The 17548-nt window shown below is 44.4% G+C and overlaps 1 protein-coding gene across 1 annotated transcript; it reads right to left on the bottom strand.

Moving 5' to 3' along the window:
• Positions 1-6222: 6222 nt before the first annotated feature.
• On the bottom strand, positions 6223-17225 carry LOC149862665 (olfactory receptor 5BS1-like). Its single transcript, XM_090054038.1, has 2 exons — positions 17215-17225; positions 6223-7195 (listed from the first exon to the last, which is right to left on the bottom strand). Exons 1-2 carry the CDS (start codon positions 17223-17225, stop codon positions 6223-6225), a joined length of 984 nt encoding a protein of 327 aa, XP_089910164.1.
• Between the last annotated feature and the right edge of the window lie 323 nt (positions 17226-17548).

Raw genomic sequence — 17548 nt, 5'->3', positions numbered from 1 at the left:
TGGTGAGGTGCCGGAGGACTGGAAGAGGGCCAATGTGGTCCCTATCTTCAAAAAGGGAAAAAAAGAGGACCCGGGAAATTACAGGCCAGTTAGTCTTACCTCAATCCCGGGTAAGCTCTTTGAAAAAATTATCCTGGCACACATCCAGGAGGGCCTTGCGGGGGAATGCATGCTCAGGGGCAACCAACATGGGTTCATCAGTGGCAGGTCTTGTCAGACCAACCTGGTGGCCTTTTACAATCAGGTCACCAAATCATTAGACGCAGGGGTTGCTGTGGATGTAGTCTTTCCGGACTTCCAGAAGGCTTTTGACACTGTCTCTCACCCTGTCCTCATCAAAAAGCTGGGAGACTGTGGTGTCAATGCCCACACAGTCAAATGGGTCGCTAACTGGTTGGAGGGCCGCACCCAGAGGGTGGTAGTGGATGGGTTCTTCTCGACCTGGAAGGACGTGGGCAGTGGGGTTCTGCAGGGCTCGGTCCTCGGGCCCGCACTGTTCAACATCTTCATCAGTGACTTGGATGAGGGGGTAGAAAGCACCCTGTTCAAGTTTGCTGATGACACTAAGATGTGGGGGGATGTGGGTGCACTAGAAGGGTGCAATAGGCTACAAGCTGACCTTGACAGGTTGCAACGGTGGGCGGATGAGAATAGGATGGGGTTTAACACTGATAAGTGCACGGTGTTGCACATGGGGAGGAAGAACCGGCACCACACTTACAGGTTGGGGAACTCCCCTCTTGCCAGCACGGAGACAGAAAAGGATCTTGGAGTCGTCATTGACTCCACGATGAACATGGGCCAGCAGTGTGGGGAGGCAGTTAGGAAGGCCAACCGTACCCTGTCATGCATCCACAGATGCATCTCGAGCAGGTCCAGGGAGGTGATCCTCCCCCTCTATGCGGCACTGGTCAGGCCGCAGCTGGAGTACTGCATCCAGTTCTGGGCGCCACACTTCAAGAGGGACGTGGACGATATGGAAAGAGTCCAGAGGAGGGCCACTCGTATGATCAGGGGTCAGCAGGGCAAGCCTTATGAGGAGAGGCTACGGGACCTGAACCTGTTTAGCCTCCACAAGAGAAGGTTAAGGGGGGACCTTGTGGCCTGCTACAAACTGGTCAGGGGGGATCAGCAGGTATTGGGGGAGTCCCTGTTCCCCCGTGTGCTGCCAGGAGTGACCAGGAATAACGGTCACAAGCTGGCGGAGGTTTAGGTTTAGATTAGATATTAGGAGGTGCTACTTCACAGTCAGGCCGGCTAGGGCCTGGAACCGGCTTCCAGGGGAAGTGGTGCAGGCTCCTAGCCTGGGGATTTTTAAAAGGAAGTTAGATGAGCATCTTGCCGGGGTCATCTGACCCCGGTGCTCTTTCCTGCCAAGGCAGGGGGTCGGACTAGATGATCTACCTAGGTCCCTTCCGACTCTAGCTACTATGAAACTATGAAACTATGAAACCCACTCCGCCCTCACCATAGGGGCCTTGATCTGCCCCCCAAGCCCTTTCCCTCCTTCCTCCCTCTCCACCACACCAGACTTACGAGTTGGACAATGCCCTTCAAGCTGCTAGGCTGTGCTCCTCGCTGCCTATGTGCTGCACTGTGGCTGCATGTGCGCCTAGGCCATTTATTACCCAAATTATCGGTCATTTCAGACCAATTTCTAATGCAAACAATTTTCTTCATATCAATGCAGATCCAATATCACAGACGTTCCCAACCACCAAGCCGTGGCCCAGTACCAGGCCATGGTGGGTTGGCTGTGGGGTCGTGGCATGAACCCCCACTCGAAACCTCATCTGTTCACCTGGGCGAGTGGCTTCCCCGGTCACAGCTGAGCTTCTGGGGTTAATACTGGGTGATGAGGGAGCCCCAGGACAGAGGCATCCATTTCTGTGCGTGCCATCCCGCTTCTGATGGGCCACAGTAAAAAAAAAAAGGTTGGGAACCACTGCAGTATCAGACTGATGTATTGGTGCACCTCTACTATAATTTGTTCAAGAATGAAAGGAGGTGGCATTACTTTCTATGTACAAAACTTGTGAAGTTGTTTGGAGGTGTGGTATGAAAAAGCAGTTAGAACAACCAAAAGTCTCAGGGACAAGAAAAAAGGGGACAATATCAGGGACCAATCAGGAGGGAAATAGCACAGCTGTACCCCCATTTCTGACCAGATGGCTGGTGAGGCAGCTGTGGACTTAAATCCCTGAAGAAAGTCTGAATTACCTCCTCTGCTTCCAGTCTGTGCTGTGCCTGTTTCCCCCATATCTGCCATTTTTCTCCACTGTCCTGGGGGTGAAGGCAATTCCTGTCCTCTTTCAGACATGTCACCTGTTGACTGGGTTGGTACAAGGGAGGAAGAGAAAAAAAAAGCAGACCTTTTTTTCTTCTGTCTCTTTCTCTCTCTCTGTCATATATATTTTTTAAATTTAATTTAAATCTATTACCCCATATCCCCGAACATTCACCCCAAAGGCTACTGGTGTCATAGTATCACAATATACCATATATGCCAGGTTCCTGACTTTAGGAAGGCTAACTTCAGTGTGCTTAGGAGTCTAGTCAACGATGCACTGCAGGAGAAGAGTATTGGTGAGATGGCAGTCCAGGAAGAGTGGTCGTTCCTAAAGGAAGCAATCCTTTGGGCACAGAGGGAGACTATTGCAGTATGAGGGAAAAGGGGGAAAGGAGCCAAAAAACTTCCTTGGCTAAACAGGAAAATCCAGGGGAATCTAAGGGCAAAAAAGAAGGCATATATGTGGTGGAAGCAGGGGTAAGCTACCAAGGAGGAGTATACCTACTTGACTTGCACTTGCTGGGAGGCAGTTAGAAAGGACAAAGCAACTACAGAGCTAAGGCTGGAAACAGAAATTAAAGACAACAAGAAGTCTTTTTTTTAGGTATGTAGGGAGTAAAAAGAAGGTGAAGGGCAGCATAGGACCTCTACTGAACAAGGACAAGCAATTAGTAACAGGGAGGGGAGACAAGGCTGAGCTATTCAATGAGTTTTTTGCCTCAGTGTTCCTGAACAAGGGTCAAAACAAGTCTCCTAATGGGTTCTTAGATGGGCATCAGAGGGACACCAGCCTACCAACTGTTGACACTGACTTGGTGCAGTTACTTTGATGGAATGGATGTGATCAAGTCTGCAGGTCCAGGTGAGTTACATCCAAGGGTACTGAAGAAATTGGCCAGTGTCATAGCAAAACCACAGGCATGGTTGTTTGAGCACTTGTGGTGCTCGGGTCAGGTCCCAGAGGACTGGAAAAGGGCCAATGTGGTCCGTATTTTCAAGAAGGGGAGGACAGAGGATCTGAGTAATTGTAGGCCAGTCAGTCTCACTTATATCCTTGGAAAGGTCTTTGAAAAGATTATGAAGGATCGTATTTGTGGGAGTCCAATGGGAAAAATAATGCAGCAGAGAAATCAGCATGGATTTGTAGCAGGTAGATCATGCCTGACCAATCTGGTTTCATTTTATGACAGGGTCACAAAATGTTTAGATGCAGGAGTAGAGGTGGATGTCATTTTCTTGGACTTTAGCAAGGCCTTTCATATGGTATCTCATCCTAATTTAATAAATAAATGAAGAGGCTGTAACATAGATGTTTGCATGGTCCAGGGGTGGAAAATAGACTTAGTGGTCACACCCAAAGAGTGGTAGTAGATGAGTTGGTATCGGCCTGGAAGGTTGTGGGTAGTGGGGTCCCACAGGGTTTGGTCCTTGGACCTGTCCTCTTCAATATCTTCATCAGTGACTTGGATGTGGATGTGGAATGCACTCTGTCCAAGTTTGCAGATGATACTAAATTGTGGGGTGAAGTGCACACTCTGGAGGGTAGGGATCAATTGCAGGCAGACCTGGACAGGTTAGAAAAGTGGGCGGTACACAATAGGATGCAACAACAAGGACAAGTGCAGAGTGCTGCAGCTAGGGAAAAAAATATCCAGCACACCTACTAGCTGGGAAATGACACTCTCAGCAGCACAGAAGCAGAAAGGGATCTCAGAGTCATAGTGGACTCCAAGATGAACATGAGTCATCAGCATGACGAAATCATTAGCAAAGCTAATTGCACTCTATCATGCATCAGTAGATGCATAACAAATAGATCCAAGGAGGTGATACTTCTTGTCTATGCGGCATTGATCAGACCACAGTTGGAGTACTGCATCCAGTTTTGGGCACCGTACTTCAAGAAGGATGTTGATAGACTCAAGAGGGTCCAGAGGAGGGCCACTTGTATGGTAAGGGGCTTACAGGACAAGCCCTATGAGGAGAGACTGAGGGACCTGGACCTCTTCATCCTCTGCAAGCGAAGGCTGAAAGATGATGTTGTGGCTCTCTACAAATTCATTTGGAGGATGCAGAAAGGGACCAGAGATGCTCTGTTCACTCTTGGGGTAACAAGGAACAATGGCCAGAAACTGACAGAGAGCAGATTTAGCCTAGATATCAGGAAAAGCTTCTTCAGAGAAAGGGTGGCCAAAATTTGGAATGGGCTTCCAAGGGAGGTGGTGCTCTCCCCTATCTTGGGGGTATTTAAGAGAAGGCTGGATAGGCATCTGGCTGGGGTTATCTGACCCCAGCACTCTTTCCTGCCTAGGCAGGGGGTCAGACTCAATGATCTGTTGAGGTCTCTATCAACCCTTAGCATCTATGAATCATTGCTTATCTGACAGTGTAAAAGGGGGACAGCAACTCCTGTTACGCACAAGAAGAAGACTCACCAGAATGACTGCTGTGACAGTAAAGCAGCAGCTGAGGTGAGGATTGCAAACCTAAGATTAAGATGCCTCAGTAGGGTGGGGCAACAGATCAGCTTCAAACAAGAAAAAGAAACCCCTGCAGGTGTTGGTGAGTCACTGGAGACAGGTGATAATTAAAGGACCTGAATAAGGGTTTGCACAAGTGTATGGTCAGCTGCCAGGGGGGAAACTGCTCCGAAAAGAACTGTGATGGGAGGAAACTCCATGGGGACCCCAACCCATTACATGGAGGGAGTAACTTCTGGGGGATGCAGGCAATAGAGAGAACCCACTGGAGCAGTGTGAGAGATGCGAGTTCGGTAGTGCCATGACAGATATTAGTTCCCTCCGAGTGAGCAGGATTGTGTGTGTGTGTTAAAGCAATGGCTCTTTTTATTCTTGTCTGTGTCGATGCCCAGGTCAGGCTGCCTCTTTCAAGTGCTGGGCTGACTTCCCATCCCCAGTCTGATCTAGCACTGGGGAGGGGAACTGAGCAATCAGGCTCAGTTCCTTTCCCTAGTCCCAGGTGGCAGCACCAGCTTCCCTCCCTCATCTTGCAGGCAGATCAGGGATCCACAGCCCCAGTCTGCCTGCCAGATGAGAGAGGCTGTTTTGAGTTTCCCCATTATAGCTAATGGGCATAACATCTAAGCAGCTGTTCCATTTTTCTTTGTCAAAACAGTGAGGCTGTTTCAAATCAAAATGAAATTCAAAACGAAACACTGTTCCATTGAAACCTCAGAATGGTGTCATTTCACACAGCCTTACTAGGCACTAGACAAGATGTTCACCGAGGGGTCCTGATCATCCTCCCAACATTTATTCCTCCAAACATAACATCAAAAGTATGGGAGGCAGCAGAAGGAGAAAGACCCTATGACCAAGCAAGCAGGAGTTGATGGGCTCTAGGTGCTGCTATTATGTCTTTTGTCCTCCTTATGCTAGTTGGCTTCCACGTACTGTAGTCTGTGCTACCTCCCATGATATGATATCCAATATGGTTCCTCAAGGATCTCAGGAATGAGGTGCTAAGAATCAATTTTAAGTCAAGAGAATTTCATCTCCTAAATCTCTGAGTCCCATTTAGGGAGGACAGTTTATTACTAAACAACTGCATACATATATTTTGGGGTCTATACTCAGCCAGTTTTACTATGACAGGTGTTTCATATGGTGATACACATTGAATTAATTATTATTTGGACTGCTAGCAAAATAGGCTAATATTCAAAATAAAGTCAGGCTTAACAGAGAGACCTTGATCTACACAAAGTTTTAAAGTCTAGCTAAAACACTTCTGTAGGTTCTCTTCATGTGATATTTTCTGGATTCAATGGGATATATAAACAAGGATATTTCTACAAAAAAATAAAATAAAAAAAGTAATTGCCATTTATGTTCTATCATCATCCAGGTACCTGTTTGCCATACCTCTTTATTTTCAAAAGTATTTTTTGACAATAAAAATGTTGATTATTACTATTTATAATTGCATGTTTTACATAAGAAGGAAACTTGATTTTTTTTTTTTTTAATTCTGCCCAAAGCCATTTTCACATCCTTATTTTTCAAACTATAGATGATGGGATTTAACATTGGGGTCAAGATGCTGTACTGGATGGAGAAAACTTGATCTATGATCACTGAAGAAATGGAACTCGGTTTCATATACTGAAAACCAGCTGTTGCATATAATAAACCCACCACAATGAGGTGGGAGCTGCAGGTGGAGAAGGCTTTACGTCTCCCCTCAGAAGAGCTTATCCTCAGGAGGGCAAAGATGATATGGATGTAGGAAACCAACATAAGGAGGAAATTTCCAAAAGCAATGACCACAAGGGAAGAAAGAAGAGCTATTTTGTTGATCAATGCCCTAGAGCAGGACAGTTTTAGTAGTCGGGGAAGCTCACAGCTAAAATGCCCAATTTCATTGGGCCCACAGAAGTTCACCTTTAATAAAGGAACTGTATTTACCAGTGAATCTATGAAACTCATTGTCCAGGAGACCCCCACTAGCATCCTACACACTCTTATATTCATAGCCCCCGCATAATGCAGGGGGGTACATATGGCAGCATAACGGTCATAAGCCATTGCTGAGAGAATGAATAATTCACATGTACCTGAGAGAAGGAAGAAGAAGATCTGGGTAAAGCAAGCATTGACAGAAATAGTTTTATGCTCTGCTAGTAAATTCACCAGCATCTGGGGGACAGTGACTGAAGAATAGCAGATATCAACAAAGGATAGATGAGACAGGAAGAAATACATGGGGGTATGAAGGTTAGAATCAGCTCTTATCACCAACATGATGACTGCATTCCCCACTAGGGTGATGAGGTATATCACCAAAAACACAAAAAACATAAAAATTTGGAGCTGTGGGTCATTGAAAAGTCCCAAGAGAATGAACTCAGTCACAGTGGTTTGGTTTTCATTCCTAGGTAGTGACCTGTAAGAAGAGCAAAACATTCAGAATTAATATAACAACAGTGAAAGGAATTTCTGAAAGACAGAAAAAAGTATAGACAGAGACAGATTGGCTACATGAAATTTTCAGAGACAGCTCATGGGTTTGAATAACCAAACTGACTGAGAAGCAGGTTTCCAGTTCCTAGGAAATTTCACATTTTAGAAATGTGGTTTTGGTGAAAGTCATAATATTTTTCCATGAAACTTCTCAATACCAACATGATGCCCACCATCCAACATGATGCTAAAGGACCATGGTGCTTCACCTTTGTTTTCCAGAAATCAAGTGTCTTTTCTGTGGCAGGGAACCTAGAAGCTCTAAGTGACATGGCTGTGACCATATATACATTTTGCTTTGGACCAGAGAGCTAAGCTTCATGCAGAACCAGACCCTTCACAGTTATCAGGATTGTGGGTTTATACCAAGGAACATACGAGACATTTCCTGATGATGGTCAAGAAATGGCACCTTAGAATACCTGGACCACAGACAGTTCATCTGATGGCAATTTCTTCACATCAAGGCTTATGTGCAGACCCACTGGGAGTACAGTTCTTGGAGATGGACACAGGTATGCTAATGCCCCCTGGCTCACAAGGAAGCTGCCTATCTCATGGTAGGGAAGCATGGAAATATTTATTTTCCCACACAAGGTCGATTGACCATCTGGAATTTGTCTTGGATCCATGAGGAACTTGTCTTGGATTCCAGAAAGAGAAATCAACCCTGAGATCATCTTTATAAGTGTTGAGCTGCAATGGACAAGGATTTTCCTGTAGAACAGTTTACCAGAAAAATGAAGACAACTCTTTGCCAGTTCATATATTAATTTTTACACTCCAAGTAACTGAACAAAATAGAGCAAATTCATTTCATTCTAGTATTTGCTGCAACTAACCAGGTGCCACAACTTGCCCAATGAGTTTTCACATATTCAACCTCTTGTGAGCAATCCAAAAAGAAAGCTTTTGGAAACATTGCCCACACAACCATTCCCAGAACACAATCCCGTAGTATCTACTCCAAAACCATTGGAAGGGATTGCAAGTGGAGGGTGGGGGGAAGGGGTTATGGAAGAAGCTAGATTCAAAATAATCTTCCAATTAGTGTGATTATACATGAGATGACTTCCTAACCATGGCAGAATCAGTGCCTATGTCTCTTCTCTTTTAGTGGGTGGTATCAATAAATATGGGTCATTGTATCATTACTGCAGCTTTACAGCAGTACAACTCCTGTGATTTGAGTGGAATTATCCCAGAACAAAAGTGGTTTTAAAGCTGAGGTGCATGAAGCTTTGTGTATAAAAGGTCTGCAATTTTCAAAACAAAGAATAACCAATTCACTGTTTTTTTTCTGAATGAATCTCAAGTGACCCTGTATTTATTTATTTATTGGCTATCTCTCCATTCTTTTTTTCTGTAAGCTTAGCAGGCCACATTTGTGATGAATTAAAGTAACTTGGAAGCTTAAATAGCAAATATTTTTTTCATGTGAATACAATTCAGAATGGAACAGCTTTAAAAAGCCCAGATCAGTGACCTGGATCTTCTCAGAGAGCCCCTTGTACACACTGGTTGACCTATCAAATTGAAGGCAGCTATTTGTGTGGATTATGCTGCAAGTTTGGGAACAATTGTGGTTCAACCCACACTGATTTTTCCCCTAACTTTTTGCTTTGAACACATATCTATAATATCATTATTTGTCAAGCTCCATCGTAAAAGGCAAATCTTTATTTAAAGCTAGAATGCATTTTTCTTAATTTGTTCTTCAGTTTCATTCCTATTTTCTGACTGTAACCTTCATTATATTTTAGCTCAGTCTATAAATCCAGCTCATAAAACTATACAACTAGGGTTAATGTATTTAAAATTATTAAGTAAAACCATGTAAATGTTTCCCTGAAGTTGGGAAAAGAAGATAAAACTATGGGGTAGTTCTGTAGGGTAAGAGATTCTTCTTTTACAGGTTGGCTGATCTCATATGCCGGGCTTTAAACTAGGTTCATCGTGGGATGGGGATGTTGATGACAGGGAGAGGCCAGGGATGATGAATCTCAAGCCAGGTGCTGGAACAGTCCAGGTAAGTTACAAGGGTCCTGCTAAGCATCACAATGGGGAAGTAGTAAAGGCACCTATCAGGGGGATTAGATGCTTCTGTACTAATGTTAGGAGCATGGGGAACAAGAACAAGGAACTTGCACTCCTGCTTGCAAATAAAAAATTCTACCTGGTAGGGCTAACAGAAACCTGGTGGGATCCTACCCACGACTGGGCATTGGGCATCAAGGATACAGGTTGTACAGACAGGACAGAGCGGGGGGAAAAAAAGGCAGGGGGGGCATTGCTCTCTATGTTAAGGAGCAATATACATCTTCTGTACTTAAATTGGGCCAAGAAGAAGGGTAAATTGAAGGTACTATGGGTCAGATTACAGGAGGGTTGGGGAGAAAGGAACTTGGTGGTGGGGGATCTATTACAGACTCCCTCACCAGGGGGATGAGTTAGACCTAGAATTCTCGAGACAGCTCTCAGAGGCTGTGCACTCAAAGGACCTGGTTGTCATGGGTGACTTAAACTTCTCAGACATCTGCCTGTTCACAAAAGTTTCTAACCTCCTTACAGGACCTTCACCTATCACAAGATGTACATGTTCCCACTAGGGGAAATGCCTTACTACACTTAGTACTGGCCACAGGGGATGACTTGGTGGGGGATCTGCAGGTATAAGGCGACTTAGGGGATAGTGGCCACCTCTTGATAGGGTTCACTATCTGGAGAAAGGTGGGAAAGACAATTAGTAGGGCAGAAGTGCTAGACTTCAGGAAGGCAAACTTTGACAAGCTCAAGAGATTGGTTAGGGAAGGACTGACTGGTAAAAGCCTCAGAGAGATGGGAGTCCAGGAAGGGTAGGTGTTTCTCAAGGGACTAATCCTGCAGGCACAGAAAAGGACCATCCCAGTGCACATAAAAGGGGGCAAAGAAGCAAAGAAACCCTCTTGGTTGAGCAGGAAAATTCAGGAGAGCCTGGAGGGGAAAAAAAAGAGGCCCACAGGTTGTGGAAGCAGTGGGAAGCCACCAAAGAGGAGTATACCTGCTTGGCTTGAACTTGCAGGGAAACAGTGAGGAGAGACAAAGCAGAAATGGAGCTTAGGCTGGCAGCAAAATTAAGGGTAACAAAAAGTAATTATTTAAATACATCGGAAGCAAAAAGAAGGTGCAGGGTAACTTAGGGCCCCTTCAGGATGAACTTGGGCAACTGGTAACAGATAGGATGGCCAAAGCAGAGTTTCTAAATGCTTTCTTTGCATCCATGTTCCTGGACATGAATACAAATATGCATCCCATTGGGACTTTAGGTAAGCCAATAGATATCGACCCACCACCTGTTCATGCTGCCCTAGTAAAGGGGCGCCTGGAGGGGTTGAATGTATTTAAGTCAACAGGCCCTGATGATCTTCATCCTAGGGTACTTACAGAATTAGCTGGAGTCATAGTGGAGCTGGTGGCACAACTGTTTGAGCTCTCGTGGAACTCAGGAAAGGTCCCAGAGGATTGGAAAAGGGCCAATGTGATCCCTATTTTCAAGAAGGGGAGGAAAGAGGAAGTGGGTAGGTATAAGCCAGTTAGCTTCACCTCTATCCTTGGCAAGACCTTTGAGAAAATTGTTAAGGATCACATTTGTGGGGGACAACTGTTAAAATAATGCTAAGGGGCAATGAGCATGGGTCCAAATAGAGGTAGATGTTATTTACTTAGATTTAAAAAAGGCCTTTGACACGGTGTAGCATCAAATTCTTATAAGTAAACTAAAGATTTGCAATGTAGATTATTACGTAGTCTGGTGGGTAGAAAATTGGCTTATGGGATGCACCCAGAAAGTGGTGGTAGATGGGTCTGTCTCTACCTGGAGAAATGGAAGCAGTGGAGTCCCCCAAAGCTCTGTCCTGGGACCAGTACTATTCAATATCTTCATTAGTGACTTGGATGAAGGAGTAGAAAGCAGTCTGTCCAAGTTTGCTGATGACACCAAACTATGGGGGGAAGTAAACAAACTAGAGGGTAGGGAGTGAATCCAAGCGGATTTGGACAGGCTGGGGAAGTGCGTGGAACAGAATAGGATGCAGTTTAACAAGGATAAGTGTCATGTGTTGCACCTAGGGAGGAAGAATCAACAATCCTATAGCCTGGGTGGTACCACTCTAAGTAGCACAACTGTGGAAAGGGATTTCGGAGTCATAGTTGACTCCAAAATGAACATGAGTCACCAGTGTGATGAGGTAATAAGTAAAGCTAACTGCACCCTTTCTTGCATAAGTAGGTCCATCACAAATGTCTAGGGAGGTGATGCTTCCCTTCTATGTGGCATTGGCCAGGCCGCAGCTTGAGTACTGTGTCCAGTTTTGGACACCGTACTTCAGGAGGGATGTAGATGGCCTGGAGAGGGTTCATAGGAGGGCCACTCATCTGGTTTAAAGCCTACAGAAAAAACCCTATGTTGATCGATTGGGAGAACGGAACTTCTTCATTCTCCACAAGAGGAGGCTGAGAGGTGATCTAGTGGCCACCTACAAACTCATCAGGGGGGTCAGCAAGAAGTAGGGGACACAATGCTTAACTAGGTTAACTAGGAATGGCCACAAACTAAAAGAGAAAAAATTCAGACCAGACATCAGGAAAAAATTATTTACAGCGAGGTTTGCCAAAATATGCAATATGCTTCCAAGGGTTGTGGTGCTGTCTCCTTCCTTGGAGGTATTTAAAAGGAGATTAGAAAGACACCTGGCTGGGGTCATCTGACCCCAGCACTCTTTCCTTCTCAGGGCAGGGGGTCAGACTTAGATGATCTAATAGGTCCCTTCTGATCCTAACATATATGAAACTATGAACTAAGTAAACAAAACCATACTTTAAAAATCCTATTCTTTATATGCTCTAAGGCAGAATATGAGATCACAGAGATTTCTGTAGCTCTCTAATTTTCAGTTGTGAAAACCAGAATTTTTTTTGAAGGTCTGAGTGTAGTTAAAACAATCAAACAAAGCAAAAATGATAGAAGGTTCAAACAAAAAAAATCTCAGAAATAGCAAAACTTTATTGGAAGAATAAATGGCTTTCTTTGGTGAGAACCAACTAGCAGTGAGTTGTTAGCTTTAGCTATTTTTCTTTTGTTTTTCAATCCATGGTTTCAAGTTCCCTCACAACAGAGACTTGCTAGGATAAAGGACTACACTCTTCATGGTATTTAAACCAACAGCAGAATTTCCATCTCTTCTGTTTAGTCTCTGCCACTAAACAGGACAGAATTCAGAGCTAAAAAGAGACCAGAGAGAGCAAAAGAGAGACGGAAAAAGGGAGTGTGACTCTATAAAGGCATGCTATGAGGTTCACCTAGGAGGAGGGAATCCTTGTTTCTGGGGCCTGAACAAGGGAGTGCTTCTGTGTTTTCCATGAAATGGTCATTGGGAAGGAAAAAAGACAGATCAGTCCTGACTGTTCAGTCCAAAACTGAGGAGACACCTACAGCAGACTAATGCTTTAAATGCAAGAGTGGAACTGTGTTCTTTTATGAGCTCCTAGATAAACAGATTTTGTCATCTAAGTTCCAGAAATGCCACTTCTGCCTAGGTGGTAACTATTTCTCTTGTGAGCATCCCTATGCACATGGATGGCTACCTATCTCCTGAGAAGTAGAATGACACAGCACTGCATAACTGATACTTTTACAACTGATATAGTCATGGACACAACCCAATCTAGGCATCCAGAAAAGAATGAAATGTCACCCTAAGCTTCAGAACTCATGACTCGAGTGGTTTGAGTGGTCTCTAGTGGAGTGTGAGTTTGAGCCCCTTCAGGAAGATAAGGCAATTTAGTATTGGTGTCCCATTTCCTGGGCAAGTATGCTAAACACAAAGCTACTGATTAAAAGGAAGGTGGTACCAGTACCACCTTTGGTTATATTTTAAACAAGATTGTGGACACCACTGGGTTTTGTGAGTTTTCTGTGTGTGTGTTCAATGTTTTCTGAACACCCAGTAGATTAGACTTTGCTGGACTTCTCAGCAGAATAACATCGCATTTCAGTCCTGACTGGATTCAGGCATAACTGAGCTGAAAACTGCACCTAGCCTAAGGCTGTCTGGACCTAGCACAGAGGTTCAATTCTAGGTACTTGGGAAGCCTTAAATTCAAACATAAAAATGCCCCTAGGGTCTAGGCAAATCCAGACTTAGGTAGCACCTAATGGAAGCTTTAATGGAAGTTTTCACTCTTGCACCTACACTGCACCTTAGTTCTAATTAAGGCACAAAAGCTCTTTTGTGGATCTGGCCCAGAGGACATAGGCCTGGAAGGAAATCTGGGATAATCAAGTCCAGCTCAATGTATTTTGGACACACCTTTTTTGGTTCATATTCAGACACTATCCTTCCATGTCACAAACTCTTTTAACTCCCTTGGTTTTAACCCCTCTCCCCAGTATAGTTGCAGAAAGCCTCTTTTCACTATTATACTGTTTTTTTTACCCTAGGATAGACAAGCAAAATGTTTTAGACCATCCCCATGGTCATCCTGATTTATTTGTGTCTCTTGCCATTTGAATTCATTTTTCTTTAAGATCAGTAGCCAAAATTGTATACATCCTTCCACATGAGGTCTTTGAAATACCTTATGTTACATTTTCCTTCTAAAATGTGTTCTCTCTCTCTCTCTCTCACACACACACACACATTAATATATCTATAAACTTACGTATATTTTTATGTTAGTCTCGCTGAGGCTTCCACCCACTACATTAAAGAATAAAATAAAACTGCACTCACCGAACATCCATGTAGAAAACAGTCAGGGATGTATGTCTCCTAGCAGAAAGAGAAGAGGAACAGATTCTGATGCTCTCACTGAAGTTTTACACTTTTTTACTTAAGGAAAGGGGATGCTGGTGTTAAAGGACCTCTTTTAAGAGGGAAATAGAAGGAGCAAGAGTAACAATTTGTAGACTCAGTGGTTACTTAGTCTCTCTATCTTCCTACCTCTTGCCCCATCCTTCCTTTCTCCCTATCTCTCTTTCTGTCTCAAAAAAAAAAAGAACAAAAGAAGACATGCTGCTCTTTAACCTCAAAAAACTAAAGACAATGGAGAATTATTTATTATATTATCCAATATAAGCATGCCTTTTATGGCACTTCCCCTCTAGGAAACAAAGAGCCAATATCTTTCAAGCTCTAAGATTAAACATTGATTGATGAATAAATATTTTTGAGTGCCTCTGGGATAAAGCATCGCTTGTGTAATTAATTAACAGTGTTTTCCTCAGCAAAGGGCCAATTTACAAGCCAGAATATGAGATACATAGATTGATGTATCTGTTTTGACTCACTTAAAAAAAAAATCATTTTATCTGTAAATAATTGGCAAGTGATCATTTTTTTTTTAAACCCCATGGTGTTTCACCACTTTTGCCAGTTTCCTAAAAGCAAGTGTTGATCAGTCAACTCCATTAACACATGCAGATCCTTGTTTAAAGAGACAAACAGTCAAAGTACTTCAAATTTCCAGTACTGAACAAATGTGCAAGGCTCTCCCAGCTGCACTGATTCACAATGCCCTGTGATGCTGCATGGCTACGTGGCTAATGGACAGGCATTCCAATATGCCTCTTGGCCATAATCCCCTAGAGGCTTCTGAAGATAGATGAATGGCAGCAGCAGAGCTTTACAGCTCCGTACCACTAGGTGACAGGTCATTTTCACAACAGAAGGGCTGGTCTTATACTTTTCCTTCACCACATATGCACACAAGTGACCTATACCATTTCCTTACTCTCCAGGCTCTCACAGAGCAGAGCTGTAAGGTACTGACTCTTACCTCCCGTTCACAGTGGAACATCTTGCCACACCTGGCCATGCTTTGTTTCAGCCTATCTGTTGGCTGGTATGTTGTGGCCTGGAAGCAGGAGACATTTGAGGGAAGATTTCTCAGGCTGTTCTATGCTTCCTCTGTCAGGGAGCTACATTCTGGTGGGACAAGAACTAAGGGAAGGTGCCATTTTTGTGACCAGCTCCAGTCTATGACTATCCGTTTTAGGGCCAGAAAAATAAGCAGTGACAGGTAAGTCCAGAGGATCGGAAACAATGATCAGCAGCCCAAGAAATTCAGGATGCCAATGATAAGATGCGTGTGATGACACAAAGCGCTAACATGAGGATGGCCATGAACATGAGTACTGGATGCCTATTTCCATTGGGAAGCTGGGATCTCATATACCCTCCACTGCATTGTCACCCAGGTTGTGATGGGGAATTGCTTACCCCCTCTCCCCCAACATATAGTATGAACTTCTGTTTAACACAGGATCCAGAGCTTCTTCACTTTAATTGTGATTAAAGTCCAATAGATGCATGTAACAGAGAGCCTAGAGCTTTCTGTTTCTTTAGGAAAGTAGCAGCCCAGCAAAGGAGCACTGCAGGGCACACAGGGCACAACAGCTGCAGGCCACCATGACAATGAGGCAATGAAGCCAATCAGGAGCACCTGCAGACAGTCCAGGCAGTCTGCTGACCTGAAGTGAGTAGGACTCTGGGAGGATATAATCATAAAGCTTATGCTAGTGAGCTAGTTTCTCTTGACAGCCACAAGCTGAAGAGCTCCTGGCTGCAGGGCTCCTGGTTTAAGTTAGTTTTACTCCAGCAGATTAGTTTGGGACTCTAGGAGTTGTATATGGAGGTCCCATTAGTGCCAAGGGGCAATTGTCTTGAGCCCTGCCCATGAAGACTCAAGGCTTGAGCAACTATTGAGCCCAGAGAGGAACAAAGGGCAAAGCCTCAGAGCCTGAGGGGGACCAGGAGCCTGGCATACAGTGGCCAGGCACCCAGTGCCCAAAAAGGCCAAACCAGAGTTAGTGTCTCAAAGCCAGGTTGGATACAGTGGCCCCAGGCTTTAGAACTAGCTAGTCCACAGGACCTCCTGCTCTGAAACCATAGATCCTGAGAGGCTGGCACTCTTGAAATATCACAAAATCCTTATTAGAGGTGATTCTGGGAAGCCTTCTACCCCGGAATTCTTAATCCCCATGGCTGTGGGATTGTCCTCATGGCTAGCTGCCTACAGGTGTGGAGACTGGGTTCCCAGCCTCTCCAAAGAATATCATATAGCTGATTTCCATGGGAAAGAAGACCTTGAAAGCTTGCCACTTAGTGTGGATGCCTCAGATCTACAAAACATAGGTGACAGGACAACTGCATAGGAGGATTTCTGCAAAGAGAACTCCTTGGGTTCCCAGGACAGTCCACATAGCTTGGTTGCCCCAGAGATATATTGACCTTGAATAGAATGAGGTCATTAACTCAAAGGAAGTCTACAGAGTGGGGCTTTCTAATTGCTGTTGACCATGGAATGAGGACGTATAGGATTCCTTCTTCAGAAAATGGAGTGCTTGGCTGAAGACCTTGAGCATCCATGGTACCTTGCCATGGGGCAGTCTGCAAAGGGTGAATGGTCCAAGACCATCTACTCTGGAAGTCTGTCTCCTTTCTTTCATGAACCACATAACTGTGGCTGTGGTTCATTGTAACACTAACCCTGGAACGTCTGGGTCTCCTGGTCACAGTTAGTGTGCCTGCCTGACTGCTATGGAGTCACCTATCCTAAAAGCCAAGGATTCTTTGTGCTAGTCAATGTGCATGGCAGGATTGCTCCTAAGCTATGTACATGAGCTCTGATAATGGAACCATTAACACATACAGAAAACTTGGATCCCTGGGTATGGAGTAGTATGCATAGTTAGGTGCTTTGGAGCCACGTATCTTGTGGGTGTTTGGTCCCAGACCCTGGGACAGTATTCTAGTGGCCGAGACCTTCAGCTCTTAGAAGCCCAAGAAATCTGGCCATGCTACAGCCCGTATAACAGCACAGTCCCAGTGACCTGTATCTTGAAAGCCTTGTAAGCCCTTTCCTGAGCTAGTCCGCATTGTAAGCCTTCCCCAGAGCACTTACCTTAGACACATGTCTTCTATGGATCTAGAACAAGCTACAAATCGAAGCACCCTTGGAACCACAGACCTTGGAAATATTTTATTGCATTTCATGGCTCTTGGACCTGTATGTAAAGACCCTAGAAACCTGTTCCAGTATAATTTAGACAGCTTCAGAGCCACTGGCTGCCAGCAGAACTTTATTCCAGACAACTGTCGTATCTGCACACATTTCTAGAAATGATTGAAACTTAGCAAAATGAGAAAGAACATCTTATAATTGTACCATTATTGTGAGCTACATGAGGCAGAGCTATTCCATGCTGGCCTATAGGGTATTTTGTGTTCCTTTTTAC

Source organism: Crocodylus siamensis, chromosome 6, assembly GCF_052110815.1.
Source record: "Crocodylus siamensis isolate JL-2025a chromosome 6, ASM5211081v1, whole genome shotgun sequence".
NCBI classification, from domain to species: domain Eukaryota; kingdom Metazoa; phylum Chordata; order Crocodylia; family Crocodylidae; genus Crocodylus; species Crocodylus siamensis.
This window is presented reverse-complemented; position numbering and strand designations above follow the sequence as displayed.